Raw genomic sequence first — 20,763 nt, forward strand, 5'->3', positions numbered from 1 at the left:
TGAGTTACTCTTTTATCATCTAAACACTCAAAAATGTACTTGCACACACTCTAAACTTTGGTATCTATTATAAAAGCAGCAGCTTGTTGACCGTTGATTTACTGTATATGTGTGATTGTGCGCGATAGGACTGTAATTGATTGAACACAGTGTGGATAGCAGAGGGCGTGACACACTTATAGTGCAAAGTGAGCAATACGTCAGTTTAATTGGCTGGAGGTGAGTAATCGAGCACTTCATTGACAAATTTTACTTTGTCGCTTCAGTAAGCAGAGCTCTAAATGTATTATTAATGACAATGAGGTCGGAATAACACGGCGTAATGGAATGAGCAGAGCATTACACTCTATATTCATACCTGCAATACCACTGCAGATGAAATGCTTTTTAACATTCAAGGAACATATATGGGGACGATCCTTAACGACAGTTTTGTAATAGAAAGGATCACATTTCTTGTTGAAGACATTTAACTTGATAATTAGAGCCGGCGTTCACGGCTCTTATCTCGAGGAGTCGTTCCTTTCAGAGAGTCGTTCTTATACGTAATTATTTTCAAGAAAATAATCACTGGTTGTAATTATAAGGTAAGATTAAGATCATGAGGATTCAAACTTACACATCCCACCAATATATACTTATAGATGATATATAATGTTATTCTGAAATATTTTATTTGACTTGTTTTTATTGTGAGCGTTCCATAAGGTGGCGCCGTATCCTCATGCTTTGACAGTGGCTCGCTAACAAACGGCTATCAAACTAATGGCTCCTCGTTCATTTAAAAGAGAAGTTGAGAAGAATCGACAGCTCTACAGTATTGATAATTATTCTCGGCTTATTCTTTTCAGGGTCTGAGACTAGAATGTGAAGTTCTAACCAAAACTCATATAAAACTGCCCATAAATGACTTGCACGTTTGACAGAAATAGTCGCAAAGACACCTCTTTGTCTGAGAGCCACACATGGGTGAGCTTATAAAAGACAGTAAATGTTCTGAACGTGGCAGGAGGGAGTACAGTACATCTATTCTCCTATGTGGAGGGGCTTAGGGAGCTGCCTGGGACAGCATGAAAGGGAGAAATGGCCTGTTTTTTATCCACAAAAGCCTGCAACAGGAACTCAGGAGGACTTTTTTTTCTCTTTTCATGGTGCCGTGGTGGCTGCCTCTGCATCTTGAAGCCTGGAGTGGTCCGAGGAAGCCTCTGATGAGGCAACGATTAATCTCTGCATTTGAGAGCAGCAGCAACTTTTCTCAAATCCAATTTCATAGTAGCAAAAAAAAAAAAGTACTCTGCTAAAGAGGAGAAGATGACATTAATAGATCTCGACAGGCAAAACATTCAGTCTTTCTGGCACACTGTTAGGAACGAGTTAACCGTATGTTTATCTGTTCTCCTCAGGAGTGTGAAAGCAGTCAGTAAGACGATGGCTGCCTCTGTCGCTACTGTACCAAGTTGTACTCCTTCATGCAGTACAGCACTGTTACTGTGTTTCAGCTCTATATCATGGATGAAAGATGAACCCATTTCTAGGGTTCTCCCTTTGATCCGGGGCCTGTGAACGAAGATGTAAATGCAAATATTCATCATTTGAATATGAATTACCCAAATGATCTTACCTTGACTGTCACGTGTGGATTCCATATAGATTGCTAATCGTAATAGACCCACAACCCATGGATTAAGTTAAACCGCGTATACAGTCATATTGTTTTCTGCCACTAAGTAACTTGTGCCAGTTTTGGGAAAATGTTTGAGAAAGAAATCCCAGCTCAGAATTCCACTATGCTCAGTAGTTTTCAGTCAAATTGCTCCCTTTGCGAATACAGAACACATGTTGTACTCCTTTGTGATGCACAGCTGTGGTTTCAGTGACTGCAGGGATGACTTTTTTTTTTTTTTGCCTCAAAGAGGAGACCAGCTGAAGGAGTGTGGGGAATTACGGTTGAGATGTACCAATGAAAGAAGAATGAGACGCGGGTTGGTCTTGAGTGCATTCTGCTGGGTGGGTGTGGAGGAATGGGAGGAAAACTGGGAGAAGGGGATCCACAGAGAGCGTTACTGAGCTCTCTTCAGGGGTTATGTTCAACTGAATTAATCTGTTGTGAAATGTACAACTGCTGCCTGGACTAAGGCCTTGTGTGCATCTGAGATTGGAAATACAAATATAGGGGGGGCTGGAGGTTAGCGAGGTCTGTGGGGAGGGTAAGTTATGAAACTGGATTTGAAAAGGCAAATTCCCCCCAAAGGGTTTCAGTCCCTTAGCCACCCTGTCACCATTGTTACTCTGCCTGAACCTGTTACTCAAGTCACGTTTCCAGCATCTAAACCACAAGACACATTAACATAGCCTGTAGGACCCAGGATTATAATCCATGCAGCAGTAGAAGAGGTTGATGTGTAATACTCATTTGTACAATACAAAGTAGTTATGGAACGTTTAGGTGATGTCAGGGAATTACAACAGTCTCTTAAAAGCTAGAAGAACAATAAGAGTTAGTTCTGCAGCGTCTTCGAGCTTAAAGCAACTGTTTTGACCAATTTGACCATAGTTGTGAATGTGAGTGAATGGTTGTCTCTAAATGTCCCGGTTGTGTCCCGCCTTTCGCCCGACGTCAGACGGGATTGGCTGCAGCTCCCCTCATGTCTGGGATTAAGTGGTAGAGAATGAGTGAGTGAATGTTGCCGACCTCTAGTTAGAACGATTAGATATGTCGTGTGCATGTTGTACATAATATGTTTATATACTGCCCTGGGATTTATAGCTATACAGTATATCAAGTCATTTGGTCGGAAAAAGTTTTGTTTTCACATTTTTATACTGGATTTGTATTGGTGTTTGTTCAGTTTGATGTATTGATGCTGTTTGTCACCAGTCTGCGCGACGAAACTAATCACCTTGCTGTTGCTTCTTAATGAACAAACATTGGATTGTTATTGATTTTCTCAGCGGTCTTGCAAAACAAAAGCAAGCGGAGGTATTTTTGTAGATCTGTCTGTGTTGTGTTTCATTTTCATTATCATTTACCCACGATAACTGAATTGTTGTTTCCATGCCTCACATACTAGAGGTCATAGGATGGATGTGATATAAGGCCAATTAGCTTCACCATGGTGCAGTGAACAAACTGTGAAATGAATCGACTGATAATCCGGTGAGAAGAGGGATGTGACGTGAGGATCAAAAGGAAAATTAAAGTACACAATTGAGACGAGAGATAAGAGGAGAAGAATAAACAAAGCGAGCAGCTCATTACTGGGAACAGCAGAGGATTGCTGGCATTTCCTTATCCACATCCACTGAGCAATGACGCAATTATTTGTGATCGGTTAATTTTAGCACATTCAGGTGTTGTTTAGATCCACAGCACAGTGCTATGAAAGGTCAGGCCGTCAGAATCATACTGTGGTCGTCATCGCAGCTTGTGTCAGTGTCTCACTGTGGAGGTTTGGATTCTCGGTGTCAAGTGTCAGTCAGTGTTTTTGCACTTCCCAGACATCATTAATCAGTAGATGGACGTTCTTTGGTGAAAAGTCTAATTGTAGTCATTTGTTACTTAAAGGGCCAGTGTGTAAAATGTAGGCTATTATTATTATTGTTATTGATATCGCTTGAAATTGAAGATTACATAATTATGCTTTTACAAGTGTACATTGACTTTATTAAATATTTTGTATGGAAAATTGTTAAATGCAAATTACCTCTAGCAGTTGACGTTAGCTCAGTGGTAGAGTGCGTCGTCTTTCAACTCAAAGGTTGTGGGTTGTATTCCAGGGCTCCGCTAGTCTACATGCCAATGTGTCCTTGGGCAAGACACTTAACCCCATGTCGCTCCTGACGGCTGTGCCGACAGTGTGTGAGTGGGTATGAAAGATGAGTGATAGAGAACGCGCTGCACATAGATGCTCTGTATGTAAGTGTATGTGTGAATGGGTCAATGGCATAAACTGTAGTGTAAAGCAGCTTTGAGTGCTATATAAATACAGACCGTTTACCATTGAAACCATTGTTAAACACAGTTATATTGAAGCCATAGCTTGTGACTTGGTATGGCAGAGACCATCTTTAGCTCAGTTGTGGGGATTGGATGTGTCATGCTGTTATTCCTGATAGGCAGCCTTGTGGGCAGGTGTGTCAGGTCTACCAAGGAGTATTTTTGGAAATTGTGATGCGCTATAGATCATTCTCTCATCTGGTGAGAAAGAGAGCGACCCTATAGTACATACACATGTGCAATGTCTGTGTATGTGTGTGTATGTGTGTGTGAGAATGACGGTATTGCCTTGCATTTCAAATCAAAATCCGAAAGAGAAGTTGTTGATATTAGTAGTCTGTCTGATCTGTTTTTCTTTTCCTTTTCACTGTCAGGGCTCAGTGGGTAGCAACTGTTTGGCAGGTGGGAGAGCTGAGGTCTCATCCTGTGTGTGCAGGTGAAGGTTTCGACAGCCCAAAATCAGAGTCTAGGGATTTGGGGAGAAGGATAGAATGAGAGGAGCTGGGGGATATTCTGCTCATTGTCAGACTGTGAAACATTTGGGAACATCAAAGGAGAATTAGGCTGCTGCTGCCTGCCAGCTTGCAGTATATGCTGCGTTACAGGAAATCAATACCATGATATATATGACGTGTCGATTATTTATTTATTTATTTATTTTGTATTTGCCTCAAACTTCTTACTTACCCTCACCAACATCTTTCATTTTCACATTTCTTGGTTACACTTTTTGACGCGGTGCAAAAAATGCACACGCCCTGTGCGTTTACGGAGGTGACGCGGGTCACGCGAGGCCGTCCAAATTGATTATGTGGTACACCAGAGGCGGATTGCTGTCACCTCCATCACTCTCTTGTCTCGTTTCATCCGAGGCCGTGGTCCAAGCTGAAAAATCAAGCTGTCGTGTGAGTGAGACTTTATGTGGCAACAACGGGCAATGCTGCGAGCACAGTCGGGTGAAACTCGTTACATGTTTTATGAGGAAGACTTTTTCCTCTGCTTGTTTTGGAGAGGCTTGTCTGGACCAGAGGTTGAGCTCCAGCCCTGTGATGGATTGACAAGTAGTTTCTTCCGAGGGTTCTTTCAAAGTTCTGGTGTTAGGCTGAATGGGAATTCTGTGGAAGTGGATATAGATTCAATAGATGCATGTTTTGCGTGCAGCCCATGTTCAAGAGGAAAGGGATTGAGCTTGTAACCGGAGGGTTGCCAGTACAAATCCAGTGAAATCCGGTCAAGGGCTGGGTTGCCGCTGTGGAAGGCCACTGCTCCTGGGCCCGGCTTGTGTGTGTTCACAGCTGGTGTGTAACAAGGTCAAGAGGTCAAATTCACAATCACTAATTGGTGTGTGTGTGTGCAAAAAGAACAAATTCCAATTCAGATGGGAACTTGCACACCTTTGCCTTTTTTCGATGGGCGTCTTTCTTGATCAGTATTCTGTCAGACTCATTTTGATGAGGATTTTAGGAAATTGTTGTTGCAGCAGCCCATGTTTTCATATAAAATCACCATTCGTCCATTCATCTACCGCTTTATCCATCACATGAGGGTTACAGCAGTGCTGGTGCCAATCCCAGCTCCCAGTCCATCACAGGGCCACATGCTGTAGAGACATTCATATCTACGGGCAATTTAGAGTTTCCCGTTAACCCCTGCATGTGGGAGGAAGACAGAGAACCCCGGAGAAAACCTGCACACATGTGGAGAACATGCAAATCCCTTATATTCTGACAGTATAATATACATATATATATACATGTGTGTGTGTGTATATATACATATATGAAGCTTGTCCCAAAAATGACCTTTGGATAACACATTCAGATTCCCCACAGACCATCAGCAGGATTTAGCATGGCCAATGTGGTAAACATCAGTGTCTTAATGTTTTCACTGTGAGGATGAAATGTCTCCATGACTCTACTTTTATTCCATGCACTGCAATGGCTGTGTCTCCCTCCCTATATGGCATATAGCGAAGCTATAATGGGTTACGTTTAGCATCCTACCATGAATAAATCATTACTCATCTTGAGATGTTTCTATAATTAACACACACAAACAAGATCATGCGCTGGCCGCGAGAGTTCAACACGCACGGCACCTGAAGAAAACACATGCAAATATAGAAAACACAATTCATTGATAGAGATCATTTTAATTTTCAGCCAACTTTAAGTTTAATTTCTCATATATTCCTTTAAGCAGAGCTGGTGTTCAATATAAACAGCCATAACTTACGATAAGACGCAAACTAGGTGCCTTTCAAAATTCTCTTTCCTACTGTAGATTCAGAGGCGCCAGGCATCTGGACTGGAAACACTGTCTCAAGGCTTACTGATTTAGGTATCAGACCTGGCACGCTGCTCACCAGAATCTGCGACGATGCCTCACTGTTCAGATCGGTCGGACATCGGCTCCGTTCTCCTCGGATCTCAGCTGTCTTCAATAAAACCTGTCAACTTAACTCACCACTGACTCCAGAGTCCTCTCATCTGATGATCAAAAATCATCGCTATAACAATCATCATCATCATATTAACTCTTAGTGGTCACATGGCACGGATCCATGCCAACTCCTGTGTGGGGGGGGTTAAATCGATCATTCTTTTCTTTTCTTTTCTTTCCAAGCGAGCTTTGAACAGGGACATATTCCCAAAAAACACAAATTCAATAAGATTTTTAAAGATTTTTAATACATTTTGCTCAGGTGTGTTTATAGTATATAATATATGATTATAATATATTCAGACAGGACTCCCTTCCCTGGCTGTTTTTAAATGTCGTCTCAAAACTCACCTGTTTTCATTGGCCTTTGACAGCGTTTAAGTTGTTGATGTTATTTCCATTTAATCGTAGTTTTTGTTTTATTCATTTTATTTGATCTGTTTTTGTTGCGGTTTTGTATACACATTGTTGTCCATGTTTTTTTGTCTTTTAGTTGTGTTAGATGTATTTATTATTCTGACTTTTTGCCTATAGATTGTGCTGGAAAAATAAATAATATTATCAGACACTATATATTGCACATTCTAGCCTCTGTATGTTTGAACAGAGGGAAAAAAACAGCCTAAATGCTCCGTGCTCTAAGGGTTAAGAACAAACATGATGCAAACATACACAACAAAGTGTTTACAGATGACAATGGAAGAGTTTCCAGGGGATACAAAACGAAGCTCTGCATTGTGATTATGATTTTCACAGTGTCACTTATGATAAGGAGTTCACTGGCTCATTTCACAGCACACGGGGAAATGACTCGGTGACAAAAACAAGAACGAGGATCTTGTTCCACGACCATGAAACATGTTTAATTTTGCCAGCAAGCCAAAGCGGAGACACCGGTGTGAGGTCCGTCCATAAATCAAAATAAATTTGCCGCATGTTGAGTCTCACCCTCACAACATATGATATGGATATTTGATTACCTCGCGATCATTTAAAAGGTCACATGTTTTATTCATCCTGTCATATATCTGACTTCTGCAGGGTTAGTAAAAGAGAGGGGAGTCTGAAATCCCGCCAGTGTACAAAGACAAATGTTTTCATCCTCTGCACATGGCTTCGTCTGTCTCGCTTCGGCCCCTCTTACATCACAGCACGTGCCCTGCAGGCTTTCCTTCCACAGAGCAGAGCAGGCGCTCTGTGTTTAGAGCCTAAATTTATATACAAACACACTTGGGAGGACAAGATGAGCATTATCCTCGTCTGTTGCAATTGCTTGCAATATAATCGCCCCTCCACACGTCAATGCGAAAGCAAGTTATAGTTTTATAAGAACATGACGGAGGGAGATGGTTTAAAATATTCCACACAGTGTCAATTGAACGTTATCTAATAATTATGAGTGAAAAGAAATTAATATTTAACTGCTTTCACTTCCTAGGATTGAAAGATTTGCTGTAAAGAACAATCCCTACAGAGATCTACCAGGTGAATGCACGGTGTGGGCGGGAAATAATTTGTGTTTTTCTCTTTCCCCTCTCTCTCTCTTGTTGTTACTCAGGTTGTTAGAGGGTTCTTTGCTGAATGCAGAAATGAAGGAGGGAGAGATTCTGCCTCCCACCATTCAGAGGCTGATGAAGGGATACAACAAGTACCTCCGGCCTTTCTTTGACGGTGAGGAAACTGCAGACACACCCAGCCGTGGGAATTAAACAGCATTTTGGGGAAATGTGTTATTTAAAATGTACTGCACACACTTTGAAATTGGTTTGCCAATTTGTAACAAGTAATTACTCTATTTGTGGAACACAACAGGCATCAACACTTACTAATTTCTCACAACTGATGTTATTCCAGGCTCTGGGAATCACCGTATACTTTACATAATATTTACAGATTTATTTGGCCACTCTGCGGCCAAGTGGAAAGGGAACTTGGTCAGAAAATGGGCAGCGGTACCCCTGAACAAGGTGCATAACCCCCATTGCTCCCCGGGCTCTGCTCTAGGAAGGTTACTAGTGGAGGATGGGTTAAATGAAGAGAAGGAATTTCCCCCTGTGGGACTGATAAAGGACTCATATTCTTTTTAATTTGTATGTCCACACATGGATTTGTATCACTGCGATACAAAAATGACAATCTCATGACAATCCCCTACTCCAAATGTCTCAAATAGTTCTAAGGGTAGTAAATTAAGCTTTTGGAAATGCACTCGTTCGCTCCGTTGCCCGGAGTTACATGAGAGGATACAACTGTGTTTGTGTGTCTGTACATTATGAAGCTTTGTTCTTTGAAAACATAGTTCAGTATGTGTAGTGTCGGAAAACAGAGATCGAGCAATATATCACTGAACCCGACAGGCTGAACGGGATTGATCCTTACAATAACCCCAGGTGCTTTTCACGAGTCTGGAAACAGCCATAGGGGATATTATTGCAGACCTGCAGCGTTACGTCTTCAACTTTCTGATTAACTTTCCCTCATTCTGCAATAAAGGCATGTGAAATAAACAAGATATTTAAGTTAATATGCGTTGGAGTTTGTAACCACGCTGAAGTTGCCATCTAGAATTCACAGCTTCCTGGTCGGCACTTAAAGGGGAAACTTAAGGGAAATTGAACTTGCAATGATCACGTGGCTACGAAGTGCGGAAATGCAACAGTACCCGATATGAAAAATGAACAAGACCCACTGTCTTTACTTATGTATATGTATATGTATATATATATGTATATATATATAGCTGTTTTTGTACATCATAATTTAACATCAAGAAGAAGAACTTTTCTGCTATCTTTCCTCTTCTTAAAAAAACCCTATGTTTCCTTGCCTCCAAAACATTCTAAGTGGGGATGATGCAGAAGAGTAAGAGTTGTGCTGTGTTCTTTGTTTGTAGACGGTCCGGTAACCGTGGGCATGAGCTTGGACATCGCCAGCATTGACACAATCTCGGAGATCAACATGGTGAGATACACCAACAGCCACTGCTGTCATTGTGTTATTTTCTGAGAAATGTGTGATTTTAAAACTGCATACATGTTTCCTGTATTTTCTGGAAGTGATTGAGAAATAATTATACTGTATTGTCATTTTAGCATTGCTAAAACAACCAGAGTAATGCTGGTTTAAGGCTTTTGCACAATACTGTACACCTGAGATTTTATTAGTCATTTTCAGACATAGAATTTTCTCTTTTGGTGTATCCAGAGATTTATGAACGGGAATGAATCACAGAAGCATCTTAACCGAGTATTGACAATGCCAGCTATTTAAAATAACAGCTGGTTAACTGTAGATCACCCACACCTCCTCCCATTTTACTCAAAGGTGTGAATAAAATCAGAGATGCCACTCAGTATAATGTAGTCATATATGACCCTCTATGTTGTTATGACCTCAGTAATAATCACATACTTGGATCAACACATCAAAAAAATAAGAATGTCACCAGAAACAGAACATGAACTTGATTTAATATCATGTTACATTATATTGTATGTGTAGCTAAGCCACGTTTTCATTTAGCAACTTAAACAAGTAGATAGTAGAAATTACACATACGTCACAAAATAACATCCAACAAGGGTCAAATTTCAGGCTAAAAACCTCCTAAACTAAATAGGACACAGAACTAACTTCAAGAGCTCTTCCAGCTTCCCTTTCCTCTGGGAGTGATGTTGTTCATTTGTGCGCTGCTGAAAATGTTTGCTTGGAAATTAAACTCGCAGCTTGTTGCCAGTCAGTGGAAGATACACACGATGTCACATCAGGACTTACAGGGCGATTGTTGGAAAAATATATACATTCATTGTCCTAAAAACCAGAGCAGACTTGCTGACTTGAAGCAATGCTGAGGATTACTGTGTGGCTGAGGGACCTGACACCATCAATACTTCACAATACATACCTGAGCTGACTAATGAAATACACGTGCAAAAGAAGACGCGTGCTTTGCAGAAACCACACTCGCGTGTCAGCACGTTGTTGACACGCTTCTTAAATTCTGTCGTGACCTTTTGTGTCCCGATCCTGCAGGACTACACCGCAACCATATTCCTCCGCCAGCGCTGGACCGACGAGCGATTGGTATTTGAAGGCAATAAAAGCCTCAGTCTTGACGGGCGGCTCGTTGAGCTCCTCTGGGTCCCCGACACCTTTATCGTGGACTCCAAGAAGTCCTTCCTCCATGACATCACAGTTGAGAACCGACTGATCCGTATCTTCCCCAATGGGACCGTTCTTTATGCTCTGAGGTGAGATTACAGCCGAGACAGCTGGTTTATTGTGTTTATGTTTGTTCCAATAGACAATAAGGGAGTACTTGTCTGCAGGTGCGTACATAGGTTGAATATTGGGTTTCTGTTGCCTGGCTTTCATATTGAATCAGTAGACGGACGTGTCATCTGTCAATAAAAGCAGCCCCAGCAGATATTGTCCTGTGTGTAAGGGAGTAACATGTGACAAGCTCTTGTCAGAAACATGCATTCCTCTGGCTTTTTCATGAGATGGACAGGATAGAGAGAGAGATTCTTCTTTTCACACTGTGCAGCCATAGTTCTACTCTCACGGGAAGATCCACTATGTTCTAATGGCACATTTGTAATTATCACAAATGTATGTATGTTTGTGGAATATTGAGTGGGTCATATGCATTCCATTCAGTCCAGCTTCAAAATAAAATCCTTCAGCCGGGCACTGTACTGCTCTTCTTCACTAAGAGGATGTAAGAGTAAGCGCACGCATGTCCGCGAGTTGTGATTTATGTGCGTGTCCTGGTCTCTACTAAATACAAAGCTTCCATTCATACAGAAGAAGCCTTACATTTCAGGGCTTGACAGAGGAAATGAGGTGGGTAAGCACTTTGAGCAAATAAAAAGAAGAGTCAGGAGAAAGGATGCCGAGTCAGGGGATTGACGGTGCTGGAAGGAAGGGAACAGCTGTTTCAGTACTGTGCTACAGGGGACCATGAGAAAACATGAGAAAACACTGAGAAAACACTGAGGCGATGCCATAGCATAGACAGTGAAGGGGGGCGGGGCTAAGTATTGTACTGTACTATGATTAAAGAGGCTGTAGATGGAAATGTGTGACGTAAAATATGAATCTGAGATCAACCTTTTAGTGCATTAAAGACTAAGGATACAGCGGCTCGTACTAACCCTGCAGAATTTTGGTTTACCTAAAGGTAGATTATAGATTTACAGTAGAGTCGCTGTACTATGTCCAGGCTATGTTATCAGTATATTTCAATTTAACATATTGACACATCCTGGTCATTCTATGACTTAATGCAGTCTAAATGTCCGTGGCTCAGATGACAGCCATAACACATGTAACATCTCTGTTTCTCTTTTAACAAAGAACAATATTTCCTCTCCCAGGATTACGACCACCGTGGCCTGCAACATGGATCTGACCAAGTATCCCATGGACAAGCAGACCTGTACACTGCAACTGGAGAGCTGTAAGGACACGTCGTACTTTACAAAAGAGTATCAGAAATAACTGTAACTTGAAGCTGTGGCAGAGAATCAGTGGGCGGGTGCAATTTCAATGTTTTGATTCCTGAATACATTGGTGGGTGTTTTTAATGACTGAATCCCCATTCTGCTTATGTTTAACGGCCACAAACGCACATGGCATTGAGTGGCAGTAACACGTTGAAATGCCCTAACAAAAAAGTGAGGAAAAACACTGCATGAGTTACTGTATATGCTCCAATAAAAGGGGTTTGCTCGGACTTTATGACAATGATAAATACACAACTTTTTTTTTGGTTTAATGTAGTACAGAAGAGTATTAGGGCCACATGTAAAAAAAACATTTTTCTGAAAGAAAGTAAAAAAAATAAACAACACAATTCTGAGATTAAAGTCAGATTTGAGATTAAAGTCAGAACTCTGACTTTATTTTCAGAATTCATGCTGTTTTATTTATTTTTTCTTCATGTGGCCCTAATGCTCTTCCGTATGAGATTAATACTACTCAATTAGTACTAACTACACTTACTAATACTAACGCTCGAACAAACATGCTTCTCATAGCAGTGTCTTGGTGTCTCTAATAAAAAGCCCGTCCTTTTATACTTAGCATATAAACTCGGCCAGTTTAGGCTTTAGAATAAGAAGCAGTTTGCTTATCTTTGATTTATCTTCACTAGTTTCAAGGTGACATACTGTGACAGTGTGTTGATAATTAAAACAAACTGTTATGGTTGTTATGACATGACAAGATAGATTTTTTTTTTTGGCCACACAGAGAGGAAGCACTCCCTGCTCCGACAGCCTCTTTCCCTGAACTCTCAACCCATTGTTTTCCAACTCACTCATTTAATAGTGCTCCACACTATTAAATGACAACCAGTCATATTGAAGTGTGATGCCAGTCAGGAGCCCACCAGGACCTCAGCGGCAAATAAAACATTTAATTATCGCATCAGTGCCACTAGGCAGACAAAAAGACATCTGGAGGTGAAAGTTGAATAACTGAGGGGAAGACGGGTCCTTCCTCCTTTGCATCACTAATTCTCGGCTGAATATCTGAATCCATCGCTCGCTGTGCCTGTCTCTTTCTCTTTCTCATCCTCCCCTTTATCTGTCACCCTGCCACTCTGTTTCCTCCTCTTTTCCCCGTCTTTCTCTGTTGCTCCTCTCCTTCACTCTGCCTCCCGCTTGCTGAGTCTCTTGAAGGAGGTGTTTATTAAAGGATTCGCTTTGTTTGATGCCATGCCAAAAGTGGATCGTCTGCACACGAGCAAGGTTTAAAGAGAGCGCCGTTGGGGAGTGTGCAGGATATTCCGGTCAGAATCGGTGTCAGAAATATTTAGCGCACAATGACGGCAGAGAGAATCAAAAGACACTTCATTTTAGGTTACACATGTATTATTTCACCGCAAGTCACTTTGTATCTCCTTTCTTGTACAGTAATATCAAGGCTTCAGGTGCATAACAAAGAGAAACACGAGTACATTTACAAAACCTTTCAGCATCTAAGTCACTACTGACATTTATTAGGAGACGTTTGTTGCTCTCTTCATCTTCTCCAATCAATAATACATTATGCTGATGGCAGTTAATGAGCATATTACTCACTGCAGATTATAGAGGTGTGTTCCTTCTCCCTCACCAGCATTCATTCTTACTTTTCTTATTCTCTGGCTCCCTCTGCAGACAAATTAGGAGAATGCACCAAAGAGGGTTTAGCCTCACATCACTTGTCCTTGAGAAAAAAAATGCATTATTTAAACTGCACCTGTTCTTTGATGTATTGTTATTATCGCCACATAGTTCATTTTAAAGAACTACCATACAGGCTCTTTGACCCTGTTCATTTTTGCATTCTGTCTTATTCCAAGTTTTAGTTGGGTTGCGTATCTGTGCGTGGAGTGTGCATGCGCTTTCCTCCCACAGTCCAAAAACATGCAGATTGGGGGACAAGGCAAATTGGACACTCTAAATTGACCGTAGGTGTGAGTGTGAGAGTGAATGGTTGTCTGTCTCTGTGTCCCTGTGATGGACTGACAACCTGTCCAGGGTGTACCCCACCTTTCGCCCTATGTCAGCTAGGATTGGCATCAGCGCCCCACCGCGACCCTCTTGTGGAGGATAAAGCGGCAGAAGATGAGTGAGTGAGTGAGTGAGTGAGTGAGTGAGTGAGTGAGTGAGTGAGTGAGTGAGTGAGTGAGTGAGAGTGAGTGAGTGAGTGAGTGAGTGAGTGAGTGAGTGAGTGAGTGAGGTGAGTGAGTGAGTGAGTGAGTGAGTGAGTGAGTGAGTGAGTGAGTGAGTGAGTGAGTGAGTGAGGTGAGTGAGTGAGTGAGTGAGTGAGTGAGTGAGTGAGTGAGTGAGTGAGTGAGTGAGTGAGTGAGGTGAGTGAGTGAGTGAGTGGTGAGTGAGTGAGTGAGTGAGTGAGTGAGTGAGTGAGTGAGTGAGTGAGGTGAGTGAGTGAGTGAGTGAGTGAGTGAGTGAGTGAGTGAGTGAGGAAGTGAGTGTGTGAGTGAGAGTGAGTGAGTGAGTGAGTGTGAGTGGTGAGTGAGTGGTGAGTGAGTGAGTGAGTGAGTGAGTGAGTGAGTGAGTGAGTGAGTGAGTGAGTGAGTGAGTGAGTGAGTGAGTGAGTGAGTGAGTGAGTGAGTGAGTGAGTGAGTGAGTGAGTGAGTGAGTGAGTGAGTGAGTGAGAGTGAGTGAGTGAGTGAGTGAGTGAGTGAGGTGAGTGAGGTGAGTGAGTGAGTGAAGTGAGTGAGTGAGTGAGTGAGTGAGTGAGGAGTGAGTGAGTGAGTGAGTGAGTGAGTGAGTGAGTGAGTGAGTGAGTGAGTGAGTGAGTGAGTGAGTGAGTGAGTGAGTGAGTGAGTGAGTGAGTGAGTGAGTGAGTGAGTGAGTGAGTGAGTGAGTGAGTGAGTGAGTGAGTGAGTGAGTGAGTGAGTGAGTGAGTGAGTGAGTGAGTGAGTGAGGGAGTGAGTGAGTGAGTGAGTGAGTGAGTGAGTGAGTGAGTGAGTGAGTGAGTGAGTGAGTGAGTGAGAGTGAGAGTGAGTGAGTGAGTGCATATCTGTGTTCTCTGTGGCCCGGTGCAAAATGCATGATAAGTCTGTTATGGTATGGGCAAGAGTAAAGCTACTGCATTTCCATTTGCAATTCTTGTTGGGTCTCCCCGTGTCGATATACTGTTACTGTTGTGACTGTAATTACATACATGAAACATTCATTCTGTTAGTTTATTTTATTTTTTAATGACATTTATCATGCATCGAGTTTGTCACTGTGCAGGTTTGTCCCATTTGCCTCTCCATTGAAATACAATGTCTTCATTGTATTTGTGTGTGTGTTTTTCCCCCCACATTGCCTTTGTTTCTGGTGAAATATCTCCATCGTGTCGGTGTTTCGCATAAGAGGGAATTTACCACCCACCATGGACAGCAATGCCAAACAAATCAACCATGGAAGGTTTCGGATTATAGCTTCATCGTCACCACTATAATTATAAAGTATAGTTTATTAGGTTCTGACGGGGATATGACGTGGTGTGTTGACCGTTTAGGGTAATAATGTCAAGCTGCTGCTGCTGCAGAACGCACTGCACCATAAACTGTTTCAATGATAAAAACAGGAAGGGTCGTGACTTTTATCTGCTATAAAACATTGATATAGAATCAGCTTTTAAGTTTACGGCGTACAGTGTGAGTGTTCGCAGAAACTGACCTTGTCTCATCTCATTGGGACACGTGTAGCTGCCATTTGCTCCATTATTTCCATCCGCGAGTCATTATCTTTGTGTGTGTGGTTCTGTTTGGCGCTGTGTTGGTGCAAACAACAAGGTTTATCTTCAACTGTTGGCTGCAGTGACAAATGAGATGAATGTGGACCTTTATTTGAAAGTAAAGGCAGAAATTGGGTGGTAAAACTTTTTTTGGGTTCTACAAGTGATCCATTTTTTTTCCCACAGCCATTTATTAGATACATTATTGATGTACAACTATTGATTAGTGCTGCTGGGATCTTACTGTGCGAGTAATGTTCACCTCTTTCTTTTTCCTTGCAGGGGGTTACAATATTAATGATGTTATGTTCTACTGGACCAGAGGAAACGAGTCTGTCAGTGGTTTGGACACTTTACAGCTGGCTCAGTATACAGTGGAAGACCATTACACTTCTGTCTCAGAGGCCGTCTATGAAACAGGTGAACACAAAATCCATGTTTAAATATAAGATTACAGTCCCTGTAATCAAAAAATCATGCCATCAAGCGTTATCTCCCCTCTTCTCCTCAAAGGCAATTACCCCAGGTTGGTCTTCCACTTTGAGTTGAAGAGGAGCATTCTCTACTTCATCCTGGAGACCTATGTTCCATCGAGCCTGCTGGTGGTCCTCTCATGGGTTTCCTTCTGGATTTCTTTATCCTCTGTTCCTGCACGTATTTGTATAGGTACGGAGCAAAGCATGTTTATTTTACTTTGGAGTGGATGTCATAGAATTGAACATTTCACCAAATCTATCATATCTCATTGCTGTTATGAGAGAAGGAATACACACGAGTGCCTGTGTTAGGGACTCAGAAAATTGGTTACCAATCAGTCAAATCCTGGTGTAAAACAGTTCTAGCTTCATTCTAGATGCTGTTATCAGGTGATTTGGGATAAAAGCACTGATTGGCACTGAAGTCATGATGGCACACTAATGTCATAAGCAAGAATTCAGTCCAAACTTGTGTTCCGTGCCAGGTGTGACCACGGTGCTGACCATGACCACGCTAATGATGGGAGCCAGGACGTCGCTGCCCAATGCCAACTGCTTCATCAAGGCCATCGACGTGTACTTGGGAATCTGCTTCAGCTTCATTTTTGGCGCGCTCATCGAGTACGCCGTGGCCCACTTCTGCACCCTCACACACCCCGACACGCACTTGCTCATGGTGAGAGCCTTCCCGACTTTACGGCGCTATTGATTCATGTTGTGGTCATTGATGTTGTTGTCGTGGTCGCAGTCATCGCCTGTGTGATGCTGGTCGTTGTCATTTGTGTCGTCCTCATCATCATTTCATCTCCGGTCCATTTCGGGGTGGGGGTAAGTTTGAAGGCGCTTCATGGTTTGGAAATTTCGAAACTATCGTGTCTTTGTTTCCATTTAAAACTCGTTGTGCTCCTGCAGTACGGTCACCGGATGCACGACTTTGACGATGAAATGAACGGCATCGTCACCACCATCTCCAGTCACCCCAGCAGAGCCAAGAGACGCAAGGAACCCGCTGCATCTCCTCCCCCAGCTCCTGCCGCCACAGAACTCACCGTCACTCCCTCCAGTCCCTCTGGCAGTGAGGCCAAACCTGAGGCATCGCCTCCAGAGCCCACCAATTGGTGCCTCAGTGCTATGGCCATTCTCTGCAAAGTGCTGCGCTCCATATACTGCTGTCATGTGGAGAACCCGCACCACATAGACTACTACTCCAGACTCACCTTCCCAATGTCTTTCGTCATGGTCAACCTGCTCTACTGGACATACTATCTGTACTTTTAGCATCTGTGTCAGTGCATGCGTCCCATGGTGTGCCAGACGGAGAGTGTTTGTAGAAAAGAAGTGTACTTTACTGTATGAGTCATTTCTACGTTAAGATTAATAAGCAAAGTAGCTGATATGATGAAATTTACTCTAATACGTAACCGTTTCAAATTTCACCCACGTGGGTTTGTTTAAAACAGTGGGCGTACTTGGCTGGCAAGATTTGTTCAATTCTATTACACCTTAAGATTAAAAGAACATCGATTCCAAAGAAATGCATGGTCAGTCTGCATCTTTTATCAGCAAATTTATTTTCAAATGTTTAAATGCCTCATAATGCAGGCTGGCACATGAGACATGCTGTTATCCACAGCTCTATGGCTGACCAAATGCAGGTTCCACCTTGTCTTATTTTCGTTTCCAACAGTAAATGTGTTAGGGAGTTATGTTCATCAATAACGGGATGTACCCTCATAACCTGAAGCGTCATAATGACATTGGAATTGTCACCAGTGCTGGCTCCACAGCAAAAAGAGTGTAATTAAACTTTCTTTTCATAGTGTAACCAGGACATAATTCCCTGTTTCCCAGCCAGCTGACTAGTTAGAATAGGATGTGAGTTTTGGTTATTTTAATTGGTATTAAATGTGATAATGTATTAAAGAGCTCGAGCTGGTTAGTCATAGCAGCAGCAGCTTTATATTGTTGGGTTTTCTGTCCCTCTGGCTGCACATTCGTCATTCCCATTATCCACGGAATACCTCAAGAACAGCTTGAGGGACTTTCGTCAGATTAAGCACAAATGTTCACGTTGACCACAGGAGTGAACTGTTTTGATTGTTGTGGTCAAAGGTCATGGTCACAGTGACCTCAAACAAATTCCGCATCTCCTGAACGCCTTGAGCAAATCCCTTGACATTTTGCACCAACATTCAGTTGGACCTAGTGGTTAACTGCTTGGATTTGAAAGCTCAAGGACATAGCTCCAGAAACAGGTGTTTGGCCTCTTGGACATTCAGTCAACATGGCACGTCAGTGTGGTGATGGCGCCGCGAAGGGTGAAAACTTCACTGTCAATTAAAGTGTTGATAGTAAATATTGACATATTTGTACATTATATGTGGATATAATAGGTCAGCAACACTTATATTATATGTCACTACATTATAGTGAAGTATAATACATATTTATTACAGGTTTTGTTCTCACCCGTGTTTGACACTGCAGTGATTTGAATATAACTGAAATGGCCAAAATATTACAACACTATTTAAACAGGGCTATGTATGAGTCGTTGCTATCGCCGTATAGTCAACGTAGCATAGCATTTATTAGCTGTTTAATAGCCATTTTATCAGAAATTATGTTTCTGTGAATTTAATCTCAAAATTACTGATAAACCTCCAGCAGTGAAAAGCAACTGAATGTTTGTTTTTGATTCTGTTTCTGTTGACTTTCTGTCACCTTTGCTTCTTCTTCGGGTTTGCTATAACCACCTGGCCTGCCTCCTCGTTTTCTGGTAGAGTTGCTGTAGCATCCAGGCTGCCCTGAGGAAGTACTGCTGCTCAAAGGGCACATGATGAGCTCTAGTACTGTAAAGCAATAGATTGAATTTTGTGGCAGAAGCCACGATCAGTGGAAGGCAAAACTTCTAGAATGCATAGATAAGTTCAGGTGATTGATCTGCCGTTCATCTAATTTCATCTGGGATTGACTCCAGTGCCCTCCAATGACTCTCAGAGGATAAGCATTTTAGTTGATTGATGAAGGGATGGATGGATGGATGGCCAAAGATCCCAGTTTACTTTTGTCCCTCCCCTTACTTCTTCAGCTGAAAGTTTGCAATTCTTTTTCCAAGTGGAAATAAAGTGGAAACTACTTCATCTGAAATAGCGTGCACTCAATGCCGAGCAGAACGCAACACTTGACACTTCGGGTGGAGAACAGGATTTAGTCGAACGACAGAGATGCATGTTTTGTATTGTGTTGAATATTGTTGTGACATGCGCTCACTTATTTAAACGGAAGCTGAATTAAACAGCCCTTTTTAATCATCTTCATGCCGGACACAGAAGTATCCATTTTCAAGAGCTACCTTTTTGACATTTATTGAACTTCATCTAAGCTTAGTTGGTATCTATCTACGCTCCACCGCCTTTCAAGCTGTTTATGTTAATAACACATTGCTTTCCATGTTTTTTTTATCTACTTTTAACTGTCATCTTCTACTAAACTTCTTGACTCTTCTTGTTGCCTGCTGATAATGGGGAAACAAATAGTTTCTTTCTTTAGTTTCTGTTCCTCCTGCATGATTATAACTTGTAACTTTTGTTCATTCTGCTTAGTTCGATTTCCTTTGATTTAACATGACGTGAGAATCCTGAAAATGTTTAGCTGAGGCCATTGAAAGGATGAGTTTTCATTGACGGTTGAAAGTGGTGAGCACTGAGCCGTGGGAGCATCGATGTGAGGGAACACAGATTGTTTTTTTAAGAATAGTATCCCGGTGGTTCTAGATTTGATAGTTATAATAGGAAGACATGAACACTACTATGGAGCCAAAGACCCACAAGAGAGCAACCACCACGGCTGTCTCACAGGTTGGATGCATACAGAATGTTTGTTGTGTTGTTGTTTTTCTAATGGAGTTGATCCATACAAAATGCTCACAAGTACCAATTCCCCAGTGGCTCCATGGTCACTACATTTCTCTGAATGAACAGTGTGGTGTTGACATTACAGAAAGAAAACTATTAAATGGAACATCGTCTGCACCGTTGCCAGGACATTTGGAGCAACTGTGTAGCAACTTTAATCAGAAAAAAAGGAGGAAAACAGCTACTGGTCAACTGCTCTTTCTCTTTCTGTTGTGATGCCTCAAGGTGATATTGTCTTCCAACGTCACAGTTGCTTGGACATTTTCCCGCTAAAACTACTTTTAACACGGCGTTATGAAAGGCGTCGGTCTGCTTAACTTGTTGTAAATAAATGGTAACACTATGCATGTTAATCTGGTGTATGAATATGAATGATAGCAATAAAAGAGGTGTAAAGTGTGTTGTCAACACTGGATACATGTCACTTTAGCAGGTTTAGGGTGGCGTCATGGCATGCATCTTGTTCAAAAGGGGGTAAGTGTTGCAAGATTTGATTTTTTGCTACAGCCATTCAAATAAATGGGTGTGTTTGTGTTCAGGCAGATGGTAGGGCAGTGGCGTCCCACTGTGACTGGTGGAGAATGTGAGTCTTAATTCCCTGCAGCGCTATTAACTCTGACTCAGCAGAGTCACTATCTACTGACTCAGCAGAGTCACTATCTACTACAGATATCTACTGTAGTTC

At 42.0% G+C, this 20,763-nt stretch overlaps 1 protein-coding gene across 4 annotated transcripts in view; it reads left to right on the forward strand.

The window, feature by feature from the left end:
- LOC122781575 (gamma-aminobutyric acid receptor subunit pi) overlaps positions 1-20,486 on the forward strand; it is a 64,422-nt gene extending 43,936 nt beyond the window's left edge. For 3 of the 4 annotated variants that reach the window (XM_044045306.1, XM_044045308.1, XM_044045307.1), the window contains 8 exons: positions 8,001-8,113; positions 9,336-9,403; positions 10,475-10,692; positions 11,821-11,903; positions 15,968-16,105; positions 16,199-16,351; positions 16,647-16,837; positions 17,074-20,486. In XM_044045306.1, the coding sequence (XP_043901241.1) occupies positions 8,001-8,113; positions 9,336-9,403; positions 10,475-10,692; positions 11,821-11,903; positions 15,968-16,105; positions 16,199-16,351; positions 16,647-16,837; positions 17,074-17,439 (1,330 nt within the window). In that variant the 3' untranslated portion in view covers positions 17,440-20,486. Of the gene's footprint in view, positions 1-8,000; positions 8,114-9,335; positions 9,404-10,474; positions 10,693-11,820; positions 11,904-15,967; positions 16,106-16,198; positions 16,352-16,646; positions 16,838-16,909; positions 16,990-17,073 lie in introns of all 4 variants that reach the window. The other variant, XR_006361814.1, reaches the window with a different exon arrangement.
- The last annotated feature ends 277 nt before the right edge of the window (positions 20,487-20,763 follow it).

Source organism: Solea senegalensis, linkage group LG15 (genome assembly GCF_019176455.1).
Source record: "Solea senegalensis isolate Sse05_10M linkage group LG15, IFAPA_SoseM_1, whole genome shotgun sequence".
In the NCBI taxonomy this organism is placed as follows: domain Eukaryota; kingdom Metazoa; phylum Chordata; class Actinopteri; order Pleuronectiformes; family Soleidae; genus Solea; species Solea senegalensis.